Source organism: Peromyscus leucopus, chromosome 8b (genome assembly GCF_004664715.2).
Source record: "Peromyscus leucopus breed LL Stock chromosome 8b, UCI_PerLeu_2.1, whole genome shotgun sequence".
NCBI classification, from domain to species: Eukaryota; Metazoa; Chordata; class Mammalia; order Rodentia; family Cricetidae; genus Peromyscus; species Peromyscus leucopus.
In genome coordinates, this window is record NC_051086.1 from 3,778,370 (window position 1) to 3,802,425 (window position 24,056).

The 24,056-nt window shown below is 45.3% G+C and overlaps 2 protein-coding genes across 2 annotated transcripts in view; one reads left to right on the forward strand and one right to left on the reverse strand.

Annotated features, from left to right (window-relative positions):
• Nucleotides 1-24,056, forward strand: part of Dock2 (dedicator of cytokinesis 2) — a 419,098-nt gene that overhangs the window by 217,295 nt on the left and 177,747 nt on the right. The gene's annotated exons all lie outside the window — the stretch shown is intronic.
• On the reverse strand, nucleotides 288-23,451 carry Insyn2b (inhibitory synaptic factor family member 2B). Its single transcript, XM_028894906.2, has 3 exons — nucleotides 20,999-23,451; nucleotides 20,158-20,232; nucleotides 288-3,172 (listed from the first exon to the last, which is right to left on the reverse strand). The coding sequence occupies exons 1-3, from the start codon at nucleotides 22,345-22,347 to the stop codon at nucleotides 2,986-2,988; spliced, it is 1,611 nt and encodes a 536-aa protein (XP_028750739.1). The 5' UTR covers nucleotides 22,348-23,451; the 3' UTR covers nucleotides 288-2,985.

Here is a 24,056-nt window from a genome sequence, read left to right on the forward strand (position 1 = left end):
AAGCTAGAGTCAGGTGTCTGTGCATGAAGATAAACCATGGATGAGATGTGTCCCACCTGGAATGCAGCTGGGAATGTCTCCTTGGTTCAGGTCACCTCCCTTATGGTCAGGACACAAGACTCCTGTGATGTCTGTCACAGGCGTTTCTGGATCAGTTCTTTGTTTAGAAACAAATAGTATGTTAAACATTATCACTATCTTTGCCTTTGGGGCTGTTAAGGCTTTTATTTTTTTGAGTTAAAATTTAACAACTCAATTCAACCCAAACTAATAATGGAGTCTTAAGACCTAGGAAAAATACTTAAGTTTATTGCAAAAGATAATATCCCATTTAAAATAGTTTAGAAATTTACAAAACCTTACAGTGATACATTGTCTTCAAGAAGGCGCTCCACAGATGAGCTGGCATTAAGTTCCAGGGATAGTGAGTGTTTTAACTATAGAGCGAGCAGCTACATTAAACCCCTGCAATTTGAACAGATGAATCAGTCCCTCCCATTTCACAAAAGTAATTTTTGCTAAATTAATCTCTTTCCATAAAACCATATACTCTCAAGGATAACATTTCTGTAGATGATCATATTACACACTAGTTTACAAAGAAGCAGTGGTACTCGACACAAGTAACGGAGTATAGAGTTTTGGTATATATGTGTATGGTTTTTATTACATGTAGAGATGAGCCTTCCTGTTCAGCAGCAGGCTGGTGGTTATCAATCCTTTTCCCACATCCTGACTTTGGGGATTCAGTTATCAGAAGGAACCTCCTCTCCAGGTGTAGGATAGTGGCCTAAGCCATGCAATGAGGTGTTGTGCTTTGGTTTAGAATCACATATTCTTGGTTTGTTTTACTTCTGGGAATGTCAACATTTTCCAATCCTAATTTCATCTCCTTCAGTTCAGAGTTTATGCAAGGCCCCTAACTCACCATGTGTATGTAAAGACATGAGCTACCCCAGACATCTCCTCACCTTTCCAGGCTAGCCAGGGCAAAGGCTACAGCTAGCTCTCACAGTGTGTGCTCCTTGGCTGTCAGAAGCTACACAGAACTTAGAAATCAGGGGGAGCAGCCGTTCTTCTCCCCAGTCAAAAAAAGGACACGATTACACCATTTTCTCCAGGTTAGTGGAATAGGCTATTCTATTGCCTGGGTCTCTAAATCTAAGTGCAAGAATATTTTCATTACAGCCTGATGCTGTGGAATATAAACTCATTTGAAATTAGTGTAAGCAAAACAAATTAAGACAGAAGCACCACTACAAGATAAAATTACATAAGAGATCCCAAATGATTTTGCTTTATTGGATTATCCTCTGTACTGTTTTTTTCCATTGCTGGGGCCAACTGAGAGTTGAGTGTGTAGATACAGAAAGAAAGATCTGTGGCTTTTGGCCAGTGGTAACATATCTAATTGAAATGTGGTTTCTTAAGCAAGGCAAGTGTATTTATCTTCATTCTAACTTGATGTTATATATTCTGGTCTCACTTCGTGGATTTAAACATTACACTAGAAACAGAGAAAGAACATCTCAAATGACATCCCAAGACTTAAATAGTGCAAGCCAAGACTCCTTGCCAAATTTCCCTCGCTCTCCCCGAAATAGCTTTTGCACTGCAGCACTGTGATGGGGAAGTGAAATTGTTGGGGGCGGTTTGCTCAATTAATCTCAATTTGTAGTGGGGTACGCACATCCCACGTGCACAGCAGAGACTCACTCAGACACTAGGTCTTCGGCAGGGGTGTGGGGGCTTATAAAATGCTTCCTTATTTAGGTGTGGCTCACGTTTCGACAGTGTCAGTCCAATCACAGGCTGGCAGAATACTGAATTTAATGCAAAGGAATCCAAGCCTTGCTCCCGACTCAGCCCGAGTATGTAGCAATCACTTAATTACACTGCCTTAGGAGTTTGCTCGGCATGCAAGCTTGACCAGACATCCGTGGGCGGAGGTCTTGTCAACAGAATGAGCCAGATCTTAAGGAACTCAAACTTTGTGGAAGATGGGGCTTTCGTACCAGTTCTCAGTCCCACTTCTTCCTAGATCAGGTGACGGCAGCCTGGTCACCAGGAAGGGAAACTGTCGAGTAGCATGTTTAGGCCTATCTACATGGTTGTCACAAGGATGCATGGATGAGAAAAGGTGCTGTATTGTAGCTCAGCTTTATTAATGTTGCTTGATACTATATACTGACATATAGGTTGCTGAGTCTCATGACCCTTAATGTTACAGGTAAATGATGGGATCCTAAAGTTAAAGCCCCTCTCATTTATATCCCACTTGCCATACAGAGACATATGACAGTTAAGTGGCCCCAGAAAGACTACGGCTGTGAAAGTCACTTGAGTTCAGTCACATAGAACAATCACACAACAGGTGCCTAATACCCACCTGAAACTTACTTTGCCACCCTGCATGGCCCATACTTTGTGAAAAGGCAGCCCCTCGATTTGAGGTCTAAGGACTAGTTTAAAAAAAAAAAAAGAGGACAACTTAACCCATCAGGGTGACCTGGCATTGTTAGGACCCGCTCGGTTCTATTGTGCTTTTGAACAACAAATCCTAGAACCATGTTAGTTTATTGTGGGATGTTTTCTAGGATACCTGCTTATCACCTTTGTCTTTCTGCAGTGCATGGCACACACCTATTTCTGTTTCTCTGGGGTTGATGAACTCAGGGTGGGGAGGAGATGCTTGTTGTCATGGAAATGATGGGAGTGCAGTGGGGCTTTGCTTATGGTGGGAATCTGAGCTTAGGAGAGGAGGATGAGGCCTGGCTGTGTGTGACAGGCAGCTCAGCACGTGGCCACACAAGTGGCCACACAATCCTCAGCAAGCGGTGGCACACACTCAGCTAAGGTTGATGGCCCGGTGTCCAACAGTGTACCAGCTCGGAGGCACTCCCATGTCACAGGTCAAGGGACCTCAGCCTGGGCTTTTGTAGAGAAGCAGGGTGGCCTTGAGGGCAGGGGATCCCCCATCTCCTCTTATATCCACCAGAAACATTTCTTCTTCACCTTCTTGCTTTTTCGCCGTAAGTCCTGTTTCTCAGGGACCGGGGCTTCTGCTGGGGACGTGGGTGGGGAAGGAGCTTCCTCAGCTGGCTCCGCCTCCTCCAGGCTCTGAAGAACCTCATGGAATCTGCCTTCCTGCTGCCGGAAATCATACTCCACGCTGGAAGACAGAGAGGAAGGAAGGAGGGTAACTTCAAAATGACACACACTGATGTAGCATCCTATTACCCAGAGCACACAAGAGCAGGTCCACCAAGTGCCTGTGTGGCTTTGGGAGAGTTTCTCAGATTCTCCCATTCCTCCCCATGGAATTCAATTAGTACCTTTGATGATACCTCGCGGGGATATTGTCAAATGAATCAAGCACAGAGCCTGTCAGCATATATTGGGCTAGCTTTCTTCTCATCCTCATCTAGTGGTCTTCATTGCTAATGTTTGTTGTTTTTTAAACAGTATTTATGAAAACTAATTTATTAACATGTAAACAATATAAAGGTGCACACTGTAAAGTGGAAATCATAAAGGCCTCTAACGTTAATGCTTTCTTTGAAATCAACACATGTAAAGTAAGATGATATAAATGACATGCTCAGAGCAGTGCCTGGCATACTAGACTCCTTTTGCATATGTTGACTCCTATTTCTGCATTGGTAACATTATTAACATTATTACCATTTATACATTGTGCTTTTTGAATGACCTTTCAGTGATGTGTCTTAGAGAGCTTTATGTATAAGGCTGCCTTTCTGCATTCCTCCATACAGAGAGACTGAAATACTCTTCTGTGGGTAGATAGCTCCTCCTTTTTCCTGTTTCACATGTGACTTGGAGTCATTAACGTACAGTGTATTTCATTTGTATCATGGTGACTACCACAAAGGTGTGTGAGGTAAACACAAAGTCGTATGGGACCAAGGTGCCCAGAAGCCCCAGGAATGTAGAGTCAGCAAAGAACCTGGGCCTAGGGAAGGAGCCTGCTGTTCCCTCAGCCTCTTTGTGCCTGGAAAGGAGGTAAACATGTGTCAGGATCCTTTGCTTTCCTCCTCTCTCTGATTGGCTTCCCCTGAACCCAGGGAACTGGGCTAGGAAGAACAGCTCCTGTTAGGCCATCCTACCCAGCCTGTATCCTTGACTGGTCACTTCACTTCCGCTTTTGGGTGCATTTCTGTGCTAAGTGCTTGTTACGTGGATCCTCAGAAGGTCCACGCTGAGAATCTAGCACGGGGTTGTAGAAAATGGCAGCAGTGCAGTCACGAAAACAGAGCATGCCCCTTGTTTAGCTGGGGAGAGATGAGATGCTGTGTAAGGAAGAAAAGACTCCACGTTGCTCTGGGATGCAGGGTGACTGGCAGGGGCCTTTGTGCCCAGCAGTGCTGAAAAGCAGCCATCATGAAAAGACCACCTGCCCTCGCCTGTGATACCCATGTCACCTCCCAGAGCTGAAGATCAGAGTTAGCACTGCTGTAGAAGTAAATCACAATTGTCACATGTGAGAAAGGAAGCCCGAATCCAGCACTGTCCCGAGCATTCTGAAATGGAAGAGACAGAAGGGCAGAGTGGCCTGTCATGTGGCCAGCAGGAGGAGGTATCAATAACTGTCCTCCAGATCTTCCTCTCCTTTTCAGACATCCTTGTCTTTCTGCTGCTCTCTGGTTCTCTCTACAGGGACATACTCCTGGCAGGTTGACCTACATAATGGATGAAACACAGATTGTGTTTTTCAAAACAAGGCTCCAGAGCGAAGCAACCGCGAGTCGCTCCCCGATTCTCAAGGAGCAGAGTGGTACTCTGCTGAAGAAGTATGATTCCCACTCCCCGGCAAGGAGAGCAAACAGGTGCATGTTCAATATGTAACACAGATTAGGCACCACATGTCCACCCCGGCATTCAACCAAGATTAGGTATCGTCCATATGCCAGATCCTCCTCTAGATGCTGAGAAAGGAGTGGCAGATAGAGTAAATGTCTGGCCAGCGAGCACCGGCATTGCTTGACCAGTGACTCTGTGTCCCTAGCAAATGCTATCCCACATCATCAGCTATTTGAAACCTTCCAAGTCCATGGTTTTGCTAGCTCAGTCTTCAGAGACATCCAAACCCACACCCTGAGTCTCATCCTTCCATGGTTGCCCAGTATTGCACCCTAGTTTGTCTTGGGTGATAGAGCAGCCCCCTGTCAACATCACCGATACTTGCTTCCCCCCAGAGGAAACTTGGGAGCCATATCCAGAGGGTAGGAACGGCCATCAGGCAACCTCTGCATTGCACCAAGGAAGGTCTTTAAAGCAGCAAGTTGCAAGCTCTGATTCTCAGCCTCTATGTCACTGGGGGCACGCATGCTTGGTTGATAAGGAACAATCATATTCACAGTGCTTTTAGCTCCTGAAATAGCCTTGCCTTACCTACCGTGGCAGGAAACAATCTTCATTATAGAGTACAAGATGGAGTCAAAGGAAACGAATAATGCCTGCTCATGCTAAGACTCCATGCTGTCTGGTATAGAACATCCCATCCACCCACCCACTTACCCATCCATCTACACCCCCCCCCCCCATCTATCCACCTACCAAACCGCTCTGGCGCTGTGTTCCAGCGACTTGGCTAGGCAGACTGGGACACCATCTCTGTGGAGCTTGCTTCCCAGAGTTTAAGACAGGTGATCCAAATATGCTCCCCACTTCTCAAGTAGCCCTTCTTTCCAGGTCTTTGTCCATGTGTTCCTGCCACGTTATCTGAGCACCCATGTACCACCGGCTCCTTTTCTCTCCTTCTGTGTGAAGTTTCTGACTGCCTAGTCCAAAGCACACTAACAACAATGAACTGCCTATATTTCCCAAGATTTACAAACATCTCCAAACCTACTAGAAAATACGTTTCTGAGTGGGTCTAATCATGTGCCCAGAACTAGCAGGCCTGGGAAGGAAATAGCTAGAAGACAATGTAAACTCCGTCTCCTCAACTTGAAGTGCTGCCCATCACAGAGGAAAGCAAAAGGCTTTCTCGTTGAGCACTCCTGGGTTTGAACTGAAGCTGCATCATTTCCTGGCTGGGTGACCTTGGACAACTTTCTTTTTTCCCCAGGACTCAGCTGTATGTGGGAGTTATAATAACAACCTAAGCACTGGGTAGCCGTGCTGCTGGGAGGCGTAACAGGTGTGATCCTGCTCTGTGGGGCACGGTCTCTGCCCACTTGGCTCTTCCTCACTGAGTGCTTTGTCTTCCTCTTGTAGGGACAAATGTCTCACCTCCTCACCCGCGCTACAGCGCTTCAGACATCGTACACCTTGCTCTTCACTCCTCCCCCATGTACAGTCAGGGAAGAATACATCGTTATGTTTCTATGGAAACACAGCAGGGTTCCATTATAATCACTAGGATTTAGGGAGCTGCCCCTCCCCCAGGTGTCTCCCCCCACTGGTCTTGACAGTTTAAAGGGGATTGAAAGTGACTTTCTTTTCAAGGCCAAGCAAATAGCAGAGTATTGAGAAGTGTGTGTGCTTTGGAAAGAAATTGATTAATGTTTTTTAGGCCAAAGCAATTTATTAACATAAAGGAAAATTGTCACTTTTCTTCTTATTCACCCGTTTGACAAACTACTGTTTAGTTTAGAGAGGCGAGGAGGGAGGACATTTTGCTTTGGTGGCAGCTGGCTTACAAACGAGGAGGGGCCGTGCCCTGCCTCCCTCATCTGCCTTCCATCTCAAGGCTGAGTAGACAAGAAGAGATGACAGCCTAGACCATGTTCATCAACCCCTTGGGAAGAGGAATAAATTGGCAGCTTAGTTTGTAAATTCTAGGGATGAGCCGCATGTTTGAGGCCGGGGCCCCAGGTCTGAGTAGAGCACTACTACCTTGACAGTACTACCCTCCCCCCTCTTTCCTTTGTCCTTCCCACCCCCTGTATCGCCACCACTGTAGCCCTCCATCAATGCTCCCGGCAGTCCAGGCAGAGTCCTAAACAGAAAGCTGAGCATTTGCCATCTAGTTTGGGCAGATTCCTTGAGGACTGTGAGGAATAAACATTAGGCAAGGAGTTGTTACAATGTTGCATCCAGAACCGGAAGCACTATGATAGCCTAGATCTGTCAAGATGTGTGAAGGTCTTCCTCTGGGGGGGGGGGTGTATGAGGTCAGGAATGCCCGGTTCCTGGGGAGGCTGAGCGCCCTTGACACCCAAGGACACGTCGAAGCATGCTGCCTCTGTGCATTTAATTGGCAAGCTGTGGGACAGACGACTGATCTAGCGTCTGCCATCATGTGGATGCAAAGCAGAAGAATGTTGTAGGAAACAGAGGGAGCCCTGTGCTGTGGCTCCCCGGGCTGAAGTTCCAGTAAGGGAAAGAGATGACTCAGTGGTTAGTAACACACACTGCTCTTGTAGAGGACCCGAGTTCAGTTCCCAGGTAGAACGGCTCACAACGGCCTCTCTATCTCCAACTCCAGCGGATCCAACGCCCTCTTCTGGCAACATGCCCACACAGAGAAACACAGACATAATTAAAAATAATTAAAAAAAAAAAACATATAAATGCATGACCAAACACCATCTCTAGGCTCTTGATGATCTTGGCTGGGTATGCAGAAATTGGGTAAGCCAAAATGAGGCACAATTCCCAGAATGAAGAGCTTCATCCTAAGATTCAACATTCAAAAATAAAACAAATGTATAGAACCAAATTAAGAAAGGTAGGAGATTGGGGTAGGGGGCTCTTGCTTTTATATAACATCTTCAGCTTTACAAAACTTCAAATATGTATTTCATTTTAGTTTCAAGATGTCCCAGGAAGATGGAAGATTGTTAAACCTACTTAATTGATGAGCAAGTTAAGATAAATCATACCAGGAGCTATGATCAGACCTAAACCTAAATTGTGTGTCTAAGCCTGTAATTCAGGTTTTTATAAAAACAAATACTGTACAGTAGATGACTCAAACAACAGATAAGCAATTCTCATTGTTCCAAAGGGCTGGGACATCCAAGGACAAAGCATTATAGATTGGTGTCTGGTGAGAGCCTGCTTCCTGGTGATGGCCATCACCTCCCAGCACTTTAAATGGTAGAAGGGCCCGGCAGACTCACTAGAGTCTTGTCCACAAGGACACCGATCTCATTCATGGAGGTTGTACTCTTCTGATCCAATCATCTCTCACTTTCAAATTGCCATGAAATGTGACACTAAGATTTAATATATGGCCGGGCGGTGGTGGCGCACGCCTTTAATCCCAGCACTCGGGAGACAGAGGCAGGCGGATCTCTATGAGTTCGAGGCCAGCCTGAGCTACCAAGTGAGTTTCAGGAAAGGCGCAAAGCTACACAGAGAAACCCTGTCTCGGAAAAAAAAAATAGATTTAATATATGGATTCAGGAAGGCCATAGCCTATAGTGCCTGCCTTCCTGATTCTTACTTCTTTGCTCTTTATCTCTAAAGAGCGAATATGTCCACATGAGGGTCATGCTCTGAAGAGAAGCAATGAGTACCTAAACCCTGTTAGAGCTGGATATGTAGCAATTTAAATGTGCAGTAATAATAATAAGAGGAAGCGCAACTGTCATTTATGGAGTTAACTCTATATTCTAGACACCATACTATACTATACTATTATACACCATACTATAAAGTAACACTCCCTCTCATAATTCTCAGAGTTCCAGGAGAAAAACAGTATTATCTTCATTTACCAGTTGAAGAAACTGAGGCAGAGGGGATAAAAGTTCTTCCAGTGATTTGGACCATAAATCTAATCCTGAAGATTATGTACCAGCACACACACACACTGCGCTGAAGGAGCATAGCTCCATGTACTCATGTAAGAGCTGGATGCCAGAGGTGTGCAGATGTGGGATAGGGTGGAAACAAAGACCTAGATAGCCTGTGTGACACCACAGTTGTCTGTAGAACAAGGCTCCGGCTGGGCTGTGTGGGTGGTCCCGACATCGTAGCTGACTTCTCATCTGCCAATATCCTTTCTATACTTCAGAGAAGCCCTCACAGGAAGCCGATGTACCCAGAAAAGACATTCCCCATTAGGGGACAACTTAGTTAAGATTATATGTGGTCTCGGCTATCATTAGTTTGCGTGTTGGGTTTTGGCTGCTGATGTCTCTCCCCAGTGGCCCTTGACACTCTCTTCTTGGAAAGTGGTTCTCACAGCTCTGTAAAGAGGAGTGTTCCTGTCCTCAGCCTACACCGAGAGACAGCTGGACTCTAGAGCATTTCCCTGGAGCTAGGACCCCTCCAGATGCATCTCTGCTCCTTTCCTACCTCTATTTGGAGCACACTGCAGTCCTCTCCACCGAAACAGTATACCACATGTGAGTTAGCCTCCTGCAGCTTTCCTTTACAGAGAATCAGCTGTGGGTGTTGATGTGTCTAGGGAGGGCAAATCACATCATTTTGGGGGGGGACAATCACGGTTTGGGAAAATAGCCTTAGTGTGTATGCCCCCCAAATGCCACTACTGCTTCAAGGGGTAGTGTCCTTCTAACTTTTTCTCTGTGACTGTTGATTATTTATGGGTTGTAAGTTTGGCCATCATAACTTGGAACCATTTTCAACTGTCAAACACACCCCTTCTCCTAGGGCATCTGTCTGCTGGTGACTCCTCAGAGGACCACAGATTGTTATCTGAGCACACAGAAAAACAGAGCTAAGCTGTAGAGCAATCTAGACCTCCATGATGAGAAGCTTTCTAAGCTCTCTTAAAGGGTCGGCCATCTCTCAGAATTGTAACACGTGTTTTAACTGATAAAGCAAGATCAAAAGGAACTAGGAAACAGAAAAGCCATCTGCAAGTAGGGACCAGGGTTTGAACCTAACTAAGTAAACTAGGTTCTTGGGCAACTCAACCTCTCCAAGGTTTGGTTTCCTTATCTGCACGATGGGAGTAATAACCCTGCCATCTGGACTCTGAAATGAGATGACTCACCCAAGTGCAGTATTTATTTAGCACAAATCCCTGGCATGTTGACTTCTTTAATGGATGTTAATGATTTCTCTATGGACTTGACAAAGAAGTAAAGGCTTGGGTCACAGTGTTGTCATCTGTGGCCTGTGTCCCTGCAGCACCCTCTTGTTATTCCTGTGTGATACTCGATGTGCTTGACTGTATTTATGGCATGTTTTAGCCTCTTTAGCTATTAATGCATTAAAGTAGGCTTCACTTTTTATTGCAGATAAATTGCTGTTGCTGTAAATCTTACTCCTTTCCCCTCCCACTCTTAAGAGAGAAGAAAGGGATCAAGCTACCAAAAGAGGCAGGGAGTAAGGACAAATAAATGACTTGGCTATCAACCTGCCGGCCTCTGAGAAGCTGCCACCGGTACCCCAAGAGAGTCTTTAAGCTGTGCTTGTGGCCAGTAGCTGGATGATGCTAGGTGACACTCATGGTCACATTCATATTGAGATAGTGTGGCTCAGTCCGTAATGGAATTTAACGAGGGCTAGAGACGCACTTGTGATTACCAGAGAGGACAGTTCTGCTGTGTGCTTTAGAAATGTCCTACCTGCCCGCCCCTGAAGATTTCATCACTGTCTAGAGAGCAGAAAGCGGTGGTTCTCTTTTTACCTGCCTCCATGCCAAAAGAGCATGAGCAACAGACAAAAGGAAAAAAGATACTAAATAATTTAAGGGGAGAGTTGGTTGCTAAACCCACAGGGCTGAAGCGTACTGCAGTTTCTAGAGATGCCTTTTTCTCTGGTTAGGTAATAGCAGTAAGTGACAAGCAGGATGGAGACCGGGTGGCCAAACAGCTTAACCACAGAGAGAAACTCCCGGAGGGGCTCAGGGCACCACCCACCGCATGACCTGAGGCAGCTCACTGGCTCTCCGAGGCTCTCTTTGCTCTGTAAAATGAAGCCTTCATTTTTTTCCCCTGCAGGGTGCACAGCTGTGAGGCTGTGACCTGTGTCCCAGGGAGCCTCTTTGTCATGTTCTGTCACTATCAAAACTAAGAGGAGAAAGCCCCTGGAAAGAGAGCGCTAGGCACAAAGGAAAGCTCCTGCAGGGAACCTCCTTTTGAAAATCTGCCCATTTCCCAGTGTGTTCAGAAGGACTCTACCAGTGGAGATGTCTGTAATGAGAGTAACAGAATTCAAGTATCTTGTGGTCTGCCGAATTTGAAGAGCTTAGGGGGGTTGCGGAAGCTTCCTGTGTGGCACTTAGCATCCTGTGTGATCACACCCCTCCCCTGAAGGGAAGCCATGGTTGTGAAGGTCAGTGCTTGGCACACCCACCTGGTCAGGCAACTGCTGTGAATCTCCTAGGATTTTGCAGAGGGCAGTGCCAGCCTTTGAGTTCTTTGCTGAGAAGCAGGCTTGGGCTTTCTTTGTTCTTAATTTTAATTACAGGAGAAATGTCAGCCTGCATTGCCAATGGTACCTCATCTCTGGTGAAAGATTTCAGATGATTTCCCTAAGCAATGTGTAATACAAGCCAAAGCCCCAGAGTGGCTTCACAAACAAGAAGCATGTGAAGAAAACACTCATTCCAAGAACAATACCTTCGTTCATTCCTTCCTGTTCACCTCCATTCCCATGGCACCTTACTGAATATGAGGAGGTCTGTATGTGACCATCTAACCCCCAAATCAAGGCCAAGCAGGGTACCTCAGCCTCCCAAAAATGTATGACAGAGAAGTGCTATGAGTTCCACAATTCCATTCATGGATGGGCTATGAAAAAATCTAACAAAGAAGTTATCATTTCCTCTTTCTTAAGGTTTCCCCAATTTCACCTTGTTCAGAGGTCCTCAGACCTTTCCAAAGACCTTGTTACAACTCCTTCAGAGGGAGGAGAGCAGGGAATGAACCAATGACACAAAGAGAGCTGAGTTTCTGAAGCAAGTGGGCCATGGTGGTGTTCTGGGAGTCCCATGCAGGGAATGCATCTTTAGTGCAAAGGCTTACGATGTTGTTGATGGAGTAGAATTCAGTAATAAGACAACTTTTACCATGTTCCAGCAGCCATCAAATGGGTTTGGCCTTTGGAAATAGTGTGCTCTAGGATCTGCCTTGTAGGAAGTCACAACTCGGCACTGAGACTCTTTCAATGACTAGTACCAAGACAATTGTAAGTAAGCATCTTTTTTCAGTCTTGATTGCTTAATTTGAGTATTGTACAAATGCCAGGCTCTGCCACAGCCCCCGTTTCCTCATCTGTAGAATGGGGGTACTTTAATGTATCCTATATATTATGTAGTAGGGCTGTGACATTTTGCCTGCAAATAATAGATGGGCAGTAAGCTGTGACTCACTCACTGGTAACTCTTATTTCTTTCCCTTAACTTTCTTCTCAGATACCTGTCCTCAGCTGTTGAAGTTATGAAAGTGATCAAATAAAATCTGACAAACTGACCTACAATGAGACAAGTAGGATTTCTATATTACATGTGTTTAATGTGAAAGGTCTGGTTCTTATTGCCACTGAGCAAAGGGCCAGAAATTTCATGGCTTGAGAAACAATCATGATTTTCAATCTTCTTGTTGTGGCAAGCCAAAACCCTCCAGCACTGTAAGTGAAGGTGTGGACAATAGTTCCTTCTGGAAGTGCTGTGAGGAGACATGGAGTCTACCCACTCCAGATTTGGGGGCTGCACACATCCCTAGGCATGTGAGATCTGGCACTATCACTGTGTCTCCTCTTCTGACTCTCCACTCTCTCTATCCTCATGGTGACCTCTGTGTAATGCTCAGACCACCCAGGTAATTTCCCCCATCTCAAGACTTTAACTTAGTCACACTTTTTTTCTGTTTTTTTGTTTTGTTTTGTTATTTTACACCACCAGTGCTTCAGAATGTATATATCCCTGGGCAGTGGTGGTGCATGGCTTTTTTTTTTTTTTTTTTTTTTAATGCCGAATGTTGTTTATTGAAGGAGGGAAGAGGTCTTAAATACAGGCTTACAGCACAATGGGAGAACCCCAGAAGTTCACTATGATGTTTTACAATCTTGCATCTAAGCTGTTAACACCCATTATGCAGGACACACAGACAAGGAACTTCCCTTAAGCATTCAGGAGGGTGGAACCTGGCAGGGAATTAGCATAGGGAGGATATCAAGGTCAAGGTCAGCAAGCAAGGCAACAGTTACCTAAAACGGGGGCCAGGACCCTACAGGTTCCCCTTTTACTAAAAAATGAGCTTCTGACTTAGGTTGTGTGGGACGTCAGCAGGTCAAAAATCCCTTCTGCCAGATAAAGTTGCATCTTCCCAGGGTTCAGGAATTACAGTGTAAATATCTGAGGAGGCACCTGCTCATCACCCTGGAGAGCCTGCAGCTCTAATGCTTTAGAGAGCATCAGGATTGCCTGGATGCCAGGGCAAGGGGACTTTGGCCTAGGGGAGTTTTGTGGCTGTCTACAATCGAATCTTCCCTTCCTTCCAGAGCTGGCACAAAAGTCCTGAACGGTAATGCTAGACAGCCCTGAAGAGCAGGATCTCAATGTCCTGTGAAAGTGCAGCGGCTGTCTGAGTCATCTGAGGAAGATTTGATTAGGTTCCATCTCATTGAGAGTATACAGTGTTCCAAGTATTTTAAATTGACAATCCATGGGCTACATCCAGTCTTTATTGGATTCAGCTCAAAGGACCTGCTATGTAGAAGTCCTTCATTCCTAATAGGAACATTTGATTATTACAGACCCCCAACCCCCCATTCAAAGTAGGGTTGCACATAAATGGCAACAATGACTTTATTCTTGGGTGATCCACACAGCTGTCTCAGGCCCGCCACTACTTTTAACTCTTCACCTCACATCAATATAGTCACACTTTTTGTTCCCTTGTAAGCATCAATGAAGTCCTAACTGTGTACTACACACTGGACTGTGATACAGATTCATGGTATAGCAGAAGAACAGGTATGCCACTGGGGCCTTTTTTGAGTCTTTCAGGGAAGAACTGGATTTCCTGGCAAGATTAAAAAAATATGTTGATAAAGAATCATGGAGCAAGAGGTACTCCAGAAGAGTGAGGTGGCCCAGGCCAAGGGCCTGAGGCTTGAGCACGCAGCTCAGCAGTCTGTGTGTCTGGAGAGGAGCTGGAGACACTGCAAATGAAAGCCTTAGCATCATGTTCCAAGGGCCTTGAAAAGTCAGCTCGAGGAAAGGGGAGCCAGGACAAGGTTGTTCAGCAGGGGAGTTACCTGGCCAGATTCTATTTTCAGGTATAATTTGGTAATGTGCCTAGAGGAATATTCAGGATAGGACAAGAAAGACCTGTTGGAAAAAAACACCAACCAGCATTGAAGTGACAGAACTTTGTGGTCTGGAAATTTACTTAGCCAGAGCAAAGGGGTTGACATGTGGGAACTAGTTTGAATAAGGAGAATTAATAGCTAAAGGTGTGAATGTTGTAAAGAACCAGAGTAAATGACAAAGGGACTGTGGTGTCTTTACAGAGTCCCCACACAGCCAATGGTGTTGAGCAAGACAGTGTGGCAAGGGAGCTAATTTTCTAAGGGAAAATGAAGAGTATGATATGAACTTGGGGTGTCACTGTGATTTAAATGAGTACCCCAGTGGTGTCCTGTGTTAGAAGTTTGGCCACAAAGTGTTAGGGGCTCCTGTGAGTTTTTAACAGGTGGGTCTTTATGAGAGATCTTTAGGTCATTGGGAGGTTAACCTTGAAGATAATTGTGAACTGGTCTTAATCTTTCTTTGCTTCCTTGTTTATGATATAAGTGGCTTGCTCCATGTTGGATTTCTGCTGGGTTGTGCTGCCATACAGGAGGCTGAATACAATAGGACAGCCCAAGTTTGGACTGAAACCTTTAGAACCATGAGCTAAATAACCCTTTTCACTATTTATAAGCTAGTTGCCTCAGGTATTTGGTGATAGAAACAGGGAACTGATAGATGTTAAGCATTACTTATCAGTAGTTAGTTGAAAACTGCGTGTGTGTGTGTGTGTGTGTGTGTGTGTGTGTGTGTGTGTGTACATGTGTGTGCACACGCATGCCCACAAAACATACATAGACCTACATATTTCAAAAAAGAGGTAAGGAAAAGTGTGACACAGAATTCAAGTCCATGAGTGCCCCTGAAAGGATGGGAAGAGGCTAAGAATGAGACGTTGGACAGAGAACCCCTGATGTTCTTCCATTTCCCTTTTCTCTCTAGCACCTTGCAAATATCACATGGCCAGAATTTCTATTGACCCACAAGCTTGCAAATTATTTCCACTTCCTAAGGAATATGCTTGAATGGGAGATGGATTCCAGCCCCTTAGGGAGAAAAAAACTATCCTATTATTTTCCCTCAAAATGTTAGAGGCATTTTACAACTTAAATCAAGCAGATTTTTCTCCCCGAGAGCTATATCCAGAAAAATAAATGCATGAACCATGTAACCAAAGTCCTCCAAAGAGGCTCTGCTGACTATTCTTAGAGTGTAATGATGAAATTCAGGCAGATATGGCTGGGGGATCAGGGGACAGGGTGAAGGATGGAGGAAAGGGGTGTGTCTCCTAGAGATGGCCTGCTATTGAGAAGAAAAAGGGGGCTGGACTGTTTTCTAAACTTAAAAAGGAACTACTTGTTTTAAATAGGATAAGTAATGAAAATTTTTTATCTGAATTTGTCAAACGTTAATGGACTGGACATTGTTAATGAATATAATGGAGTTTTTTGTCTGAATCTGTCAAATGTTAATTGACTAGACATTGATAATGTAATTCTTGGCTGTATATATTGTACATACTTAGTGTATATAGTTTTTCTTACATTAGTTATAACTCTTTTTTATTTTAGACAAAAAAAGGGGAAATGTGTATATACTAATAAACTTATCTGAAGGTCAGAGAACAGAACAGCCATTAGATTAGACATAGAGGCCAGAAAATGGTGGCACACACGCCTTTAATGCTAGTATTCCAGAGACAGAGATCTGTCTGGATCTTTGTGAGTTTAAAGCCACACTGGAAACAACCAGGCATGGTGACTCATGCCTTTAATCCCAGGAAGTGATGGCAGGAAGCAGAAAGGTATATAAGACATGAGGACCAGGAACTAGAGCTTTTAGGCTTTTAGCAGCAGTTCAGCTGAGATTCATTCTGGATGAGGACTCAGAGGCTTCCAGTTTAAGGAAACAAGATCAACTGAGAAGTGAGGTTAGCTGGAGCCTGTTCTGTCTCTCTGATCTTTTAGCATTCATTCCAATACCTGGCTCTGGGTTTGTTTTAATTAATAAGACCTTTTAAAATTTGTGCTACAAGGGGACAGGGTGAAGGATGAAGGAAAGGGGTGTGTCTCCTAGAGATGGCCTGCTATTGAGAAGAAAAGGGGGCTGGACTGTTTTCTAAACTTCAACCAGATATTTTCCTCTTTTGTGGTTACACACACACACACACACACACACACACACACACACACACACACACACCATGGCCTTGATCTAGCAGCAATGCCCCTGCCTTTGTCTACCAAATCCTGGGATTACAGGTGTGTCCCACCACACCTCGATGTCCTCATGGTCTCTATGAGAGTTTCCCACCCCCACTTCACAATTTTTTACTTAACCTTTTCTGCTCAAAATCAGTCTACTTTTAAAATCTAAACAAGTAGACAAACCAAGCAAGATAATTTTAGAAACATGGACCTGTATCATTCCTCATGAATATTTAAGAGATTAGTTTTACAAGTTAAAAGCTTCAACAAAAATGCTTAAAATGCCTACAATCTGACTAGATACTGTTGCTTGCCTGTGGCTATGAACCTGAGATCTGTTCTCTCTTTGCAAAGAAATGTGATAAGCGCGCACTAGGAAGGGTTGAAAGATGCTGTGGCAAGGAGCACAGAGTTTTCCCTTCTAGGTAATCAGAAGAATTGAAATGAAATTGAAAAGAGAACAAGTTTCTCACTAAGTAATTCTGTGTTATTTAATCTCGGGAACCACCAGTGGCATTCATACAACCCCTTGGGTAAATGACCTGAGACTAAAGCTAACAAGAGCGAATGGAGGCTGAACAGGCTAGAAGCAGCTTAAGCTGGGGTAAAGCCAACTCCCACCCCTCCCCTGGGAGTTTAGTTAGAAAATACACAGTGCCGGGGACCTAGCCCAGTGGTCCTCTGCTTGCCTGGTGTTGTAAAGCCCCATGTCTGATCTCCAGTACTGTAAAACAGCACCCCCACCCCTGAAAAAAACAAAAAACAAAACAAGATACTGCCCCCCCCCTTCAAAAAAAAAAAAACAACTTCAAGTCATTCTCCTTGGTACATTGAACTTCTGGAAGCCCTGCCTGGAGAGCCATGCCTGGTGCCTTTAGGCATCGGTAGCAAGGATGTATTCCTTGATGGTTTATCCAAGAGATTCCTGGCAAGAGGAGGGAGCCAAGGAGGCTTGGGGGTCAGAGAGAACGAGCTGCTTAGAACCAGTGACCTCAACATCTTGACAGGAGCAGGAAGCACAGCTATAGCCCGTAGCTGATGAGGTGAGGCCAGTGGGCAACAGCACTTAGCAAACCTTATGTGTTGCTAACTTAGCAGCCTCTCTGGGGAAGAAAAGCTAGTGGGCAATCCATCATGTACCATGTGCTTTATGTATAGTGACGAGTCCTGGACCCATCCATCATCAGGGAGAGAGACCACAGCCTGCGGATGAGTATTTCACATCACTTGCTCATTAGCTTCTAAGATCTGACTTTCCAGGACACAACACAAGTTTGAAGTCATTTGAATTTTTTTCCCTTAAATGACAACTCTCATCTCACTGTTGCCATGACAGGGATGCTGTTCTGATCTTTTTTGCTTTCATCAAATTAATTGCCCATTCCTTTGCAGTGATTTAGAAGCAAGGATACAGATACTGTCTGGGATGACAGTCAGGTTTGAAGGGCAACACAGACTGGATGTTTTGAGGGACAGATACAAACAATGCATGCTGGTGAAGCATGGGAGGAGAGCATGGAGGTGTGCAATGCCAGCTGGGATGTAACTTGCCTTAGAATGCTGGCTTGGGATCTGTGAATCAAGGGTTAGGAAAATGCAAACTGTGGTGATATATTGTGTCCCCCAATACATTATGTACCCTAATAAACTTATCTGGGGTCAGAGGACAGAACAGTCACTAGATAGACATAGAGGCCAGAAAATGGTGGCACACACACCTTTAATCCTAGCATTCCTAAGGCAGAGATCCATCGGGATCTCTGTGAGTTCAAAGCCACACTGGAAACAGCTAGGCATGGTGACTCACGTCTTTAATCCCAGGAAGTGATGTCAGAAAGCAGAAAGGTATATAAGGCATGAGGACCAGGAACTAGAGCTGGTTAAGCTTTTAGGCTTTTAGCAGCAGTTCAGCTGAGATCCATTTGGATGAGGACATAGAGGCTTCCAGTCTGAGGAAACAGGATCAGCTGAGGAATTGGCAAGGTGAAGTAGCTGTGGCTTATTCTGTCTCTCTGATCTTTCAGAATTTACCCCAATACCTGGGTTTGATTTTATTAGTAAGACCTTCTAACAATTTGTGCTACAGCAAACAGTCTCAGACTCTGGAAAGTCACAGTTTCACCAAATATTGTCACTGTTAATTTAACTTGGAATAACATAATGTCAGAACTACAAGGCACCATTGGGACCATCTAATTAAAACCTCTCATTTCTCCAATAAGGAATCCCAGAAGCCAAAAATGACTTGCTCAGGGGAAGGTCATGAAACTTGCATTAGACTGGAAAACAATCACATGCTTCTTTTACTAACATAAGCTATATTAAAAAAGAAAATTACTAAAAATAATAGAAAACACATCACCTGGGTACTTGAAGGAATTCTGTCTAAAATGTAAGTGGAAGTTAGTCCAAATCAATTCTGCTTCTGATGAATAGTTTTTTTATTCTTCTTTGCTGTCTAGACATGTAATAATTTTTGTACTCTTTTTTGATTAGGAACTTTGCTTAAGATGAGAGATTAAAAACAGAGAGCAGCAACTGAGAGGACTTCCTACTTCACTTTCCAGTGCTGCAGGCCTTTCTCAAGAATCCTCTTTTCTGGAGGGGCTATTGCTTTGAGATATGAAGGCCTGCTTTTAGCTTTGGAGAAACTTTGCAAGTAGTCTTGAGTCTCCCATTATTTGGTGTAGGCACGTGATCTTCCATGTAGGGAGCCAACTGGCCAATGAGAAGATGCTCAGGGCCTTGCCTACATGGGAGAACTGGCTGGTGTCCAGGTATACAGTGCCTCATTAGGATGAGATCCCAGGCTACTACAGAGGGAAGGAAAAGCTCTGAGAGAAGACAGGCAGCCTGGTAGAGCAATGGTTTGCTCAGGTCCTTGCTCTTTCTTTCCAAAGAGAAATGTCATGTAGAAAACAAAACCATACTTCTTTGTCCAACAAAATTAGATGTTGTCAACTAGAATGAGTGCTCTGGCTGTGTTTGCACTGTACTGCCAAGCGGGCTTCTTGGTGAGGAGACCACTGATCTTTCCAGTAATCACAGCAATGAACCTCCAGGTGTGAGCAGATGTTTGCAGTCTCCAAGTGCATTCACAGATGTTGTGTCAGTTGTTTTCCTGGCAAGTCTGAATAGAGGCCACTAAACCTACTCCACACAAGGAAAGTGAGGCCAGGACCAGCAGGCTGCGCTCAGATTTGGGGATTCAAACACAGGTCTAATAATTGTTTTTGCTGCAGGTTGTCTTGCCCTGGGAAGAAATGGTGTACTTACGAGTGAACACAAAGTACTCATGGTTATTGACATAGAAGACATGTGTGGTATAGGAGATTAAGTGTAGAGAAGAGGCAGTGAGATAGGGACTAGGATTAGAAAGATCTGGATATGAGGCCCAATCCTGGCCTCTTCTGCTCTTAAGATATTCTGCATGAGTTGGGCAAGCCTCTAAACTTCCTGAATTCCTCTCCCCACCTCCTGACAAATAACTGAGATGAGATGCAGATGTGTATGCAGAGGTGGATGGGCACCTATTTTCCTGGCTACCTATTGCATCAGAGGATTTGCTCCTAGACCCTGTAGATAAGAAAAGAAAGAGTCCCTGCTTTGGAACCAGGTAAAACATTGCACAAACACCTTCCATTTTAAGGCTCAGGTACTTGTCTTTGCCTCTCCCAGCTTTCTGCACTTTGGACATTGTGCTTGTGTGTTCTGTGGACCCACAGCTTCCTGCTCTGTAGAGCAGGCCACAGTTTGGGCTGATACCTGTATATGATGCATGCCGTGTTCTGACAGGTGCTGCAGTTGTTGAGATCTTGGCCAGTCCGATAGAAGTTCCTCCTGTAAGACAGAACGGGTTGATGATAAACACATAGGCAAAAGCCACGTGAGACACACATTCGATCACCTCAGCAAATGATCTTAGTCCCCACAGCTCAGTATTCATGATGCCCCCAAGAGACATGAAGATACAAGGATAATGATGGATGAGGTTGTGACAATGGAACCCCCCATTTGGGGGCTGCTTGGTCTATCTTTAACTGCTTTCAAATGTTATGTGTTTTTCCTGCTCTTGGTCCTGAAAGATGAGGAATTTTGCAAATGAGTAGCCGGTGAATATGGAGACTCCTGATCCCTGTGCTTGGTGATTCTCCGTCAGCACAGTCTCCTAAGGCAGTCTGGGGTGATTCCTAGTACTTTCTTCTCCTTCCAGCCTTGTTTGATGAGCTTCAACCATTGCTTCTCTTGGAATTCAGAGCCTTTCTAGAGGGGTGACACTCTATACCTCAACAAATACTGCCTGATGTTCTCCATACCGTTACCGTGCCCATCGTTCTGTCAGAACTTCGGCCTCATTTTCACATAACAGAGCTGCTCAGTGTCAGACTAGCCCAAGTCATCCAAGTAGTTAGTAGAGACGAAGCCTAGCTTAATGGTTCCCTTAATTCTTTTGGGACAAACACACATGAAACTAAAGCAATACAAATTTGTTAACTCACTCGGAGGACACAACCTCATCCATCATTATCCTGCGCTTCCATTCTACCCCTTCCCAGCAAATGACTTACTTCACCCAGAGATTTTAATATAAAGAAGTTCACCTTACCCTTCAGTGAGAGCGCGAGCTTTCTCCAGATCTTGAATCACATTCAACAGGACTTTAATTTTCTCTTGGTTTGAGTGCAGTGATTCCTCTACTGATTGCAGCCGGCCTTGGAGGTCACAGAGCTCCTCGCCCTGTGCCAGGTGACTGTGATTATTACCACCAAGCTCCCTGCTGCTCTGAGGTTTGTTCTCGTGCCTTGGGAAGGAGGAAGCAAGGTGCTCACTTCCAAGGCCAGTCTGAAGGTCTAAGCTGTCTGACTGGCTGGGGAGCTTTGTCACATGCTCCCGACACACAGGGACAGACTTGGATGCATTGCCACTTTTGAGTGACTCCAGGTCCTGGTGATTGTCACTCAATGCTGGGCAATCAGAGGTTCTTCCTACATGGGCTGGCTGGCTATGGGAGCCTGGCTCAGAGGAGATGTGAGTCCGTGATGGTGAGGGAACACACGTCTTCTTTGACTGAGAAGACAGAAGGCCAAGGTCTTTGCTGTCAGGGTTATCTTTGGGCAAAAGCAATTCAGGTGTGAGTTTTCCTGTGCCTGGGGTGTTGTTGGCACTGCTGTTGGTGTTTAAGCAGGAGGGGAATCTTTCCAGATCTGATGTCAGCACTCTTTGCCCATCCCCTGGGCACGTGGTGACCAAAGCGGGTATACAGTTGCTTCCTTCAACTGAGCTTTCTGGGCCGAAAGTAGGCTCTCTAGCTTCCCAGCCTGGACTATGACAAATATCATCTGGAACCTGAATGGCAGCTGTTGCTTTCTCTGAAGACCTCCAAGTCCCAGATTCCAAGCAGAAGCTAACAGGCCCATTGCTTTGCACCTTGGACATCCTAGGGAGAAATGGGTGGGGCATTTTGAGTCTTCGAGGCCCATCCTCGAGATGCTGAGCCAGCCTCAGGAAGGCAAGGTCAGAGGACAGAATATCCTGTTCAGAGAGGTTGCCGTTGACCTGGATGGCACTTGGGGAGGCTGTTGGCATTTCCACCAGAGACTTGCTAGTTGTGAGTTTCTTCCTTTTGAAAACTGGGAAATGCTTCCTGAGACTGGGGGAGGTCTGGATAGAGATGCTGCGGAAGCCTCCTGCCTTGTGGGACCTGGGGAAAGACAGTGAGTAGGTGGCAGGGTGATGGTGCCGGGATGCTTGCGTCTTCCCCATTAGCCCCTGGTCTTCAGGCGTTTGGGTATCAGCCTCAGTTACACCAGTTGGACTCTTCGTGTTCCCATCTTCCTTGAATCGCACCTGTTGTGATTTGCTCCTGCGGTGGTGTGGTGGTTTCACAAGCTCCACAGACTCCAGACTGCTTCGCTTTAGGAGCACGGGCCTCACTTTCATACTTTGCTGGGCCATCGAGCCTCAGTGAGAGGGAGAAGGATCACACACTTGTCCTGGGCACATCTCCTTTAGGTCTTTAGAGTACTGTCTAATGATGGAGACAAGGAGAATGGCCAGGCAGGATGTAGTGGTCCACTCCTCTTGATGCAGGAAGCCCTGCCGGCCATTCCCAGCCTGACTGTGCTACTTAGCTGTCTGGAATGTTTCCCCTGCAGTTGAAATATTATGTCACTGTAGTCATGATCACTGAGTAGATAACCAGTGAGTTAGGCTAATTATGAAACATCTGACCTTCCAAGAGAACTGATGGGCTTGTCTGCCAGTGGATTCCAAGAAACAGTTCTGATCCTAGAAGAAGCTTGTTGTCTTGAACAGAAGGACAACAAAAGTACCATTTAGGGGACAGTGCCACACTCGGAATGTGTGAACTCTGAAATGAACCTGCTATGTCTAGACCATATGGCTGCTTTTCCCAGAGCATTGAATTGCGGTGCAAGGCTATGGGAGCCTTAAACGCATCTTCTTGTCATAGCATGTAAATAAACAGAGTAAGAGATGACCTGGGGCTCTGCTGCTTAGATGGTACATGATGTTCCTAAGGGAACGTCCCCACTTACGTCAATCAGAAATTTCTCCATTGGGGCCATTTTCTTCCATGTTGCTTCCCCGTGTTTCGGCGAGGGTAACTTAACTTCTTAAACAGCCTCACTAAACCCAGAAGGGTAGGACTAGGACAGAATTGAGGCATCAGGGAAACTCAGAGGGCTGGGCTTGGTTGTGGAGTCTTGGTTGAAGTTCACATGTGGGCAGTGAGTCATCTCCGCAGCCTTTTTTTTTTTTTGGAGGTGTTCAGCTGAGAACCATGAAAAGGGAGAAACCACAATCAGCAAGTTCTAACCTCTTAGCCGAGCTTCCTTTGAGTGAGGGTCTAGGATTCAACCCACCATGCCACCTTCTCTCAGTCCCCTGAGTGAGTGAGGTGCCCTTGGGGTGTAGGGCCTTAAAACGAAATTCCCCGATCTACCTAGATCATTTCCTTTTCCTGTAATCACCACCCAGCCAACTTGCCATCAGTGAGCAACCAGCTTAAATAGCACTTCTTTAAGGAGCCTTCACAAGGACTTCCTCCTTAGCCATATCCCTAATGCCAGACCACACACACCATCTTAGATGTCTATGCTACGTCCAACACGTGAAATACTACTCAGCAATAAAAAGGAAGAAAATATTGGCATACATCACCCGGGCAGAGTAGGAAAAACAAGACTGTCTCAAAAGATTGCTTTGCATGATTTCATTTGCACAGCCTTCTTGAAATTAAAACAGAATTTTAATAGATAATTTTAATTGCCAGGGAGGTGGGAGGGCAGGGGAGTGGAGACAGTGGCAAAATGGTATCACAAGGGATCCCTACCCTCACATCCTTTAGGATACAAAACCAGCTGCCATTAAAAAACCGTTTGTGTGCACACTTACTTAATGTGAATTGCCCACTACCCTGTAACTAGAGAGGATGCAGCTGGAGCTTTTGCGTTCTATGCTTGGGTTTCCAGGCCTCCTTTGGGCTCTCTGTAGGTGCTTAATGAACATGTGCTGAGAGGGTGGATGGCTGAGCGAAGGACAGGTCCACAGGAAGCAGAGGAGAGCCTAGGCATAGGCCTGGCGGGTGGAGGTTCCGGGTACCCTGCAGGGACAAAGGAACTGTGGCTTTTCTCAGCTATGAC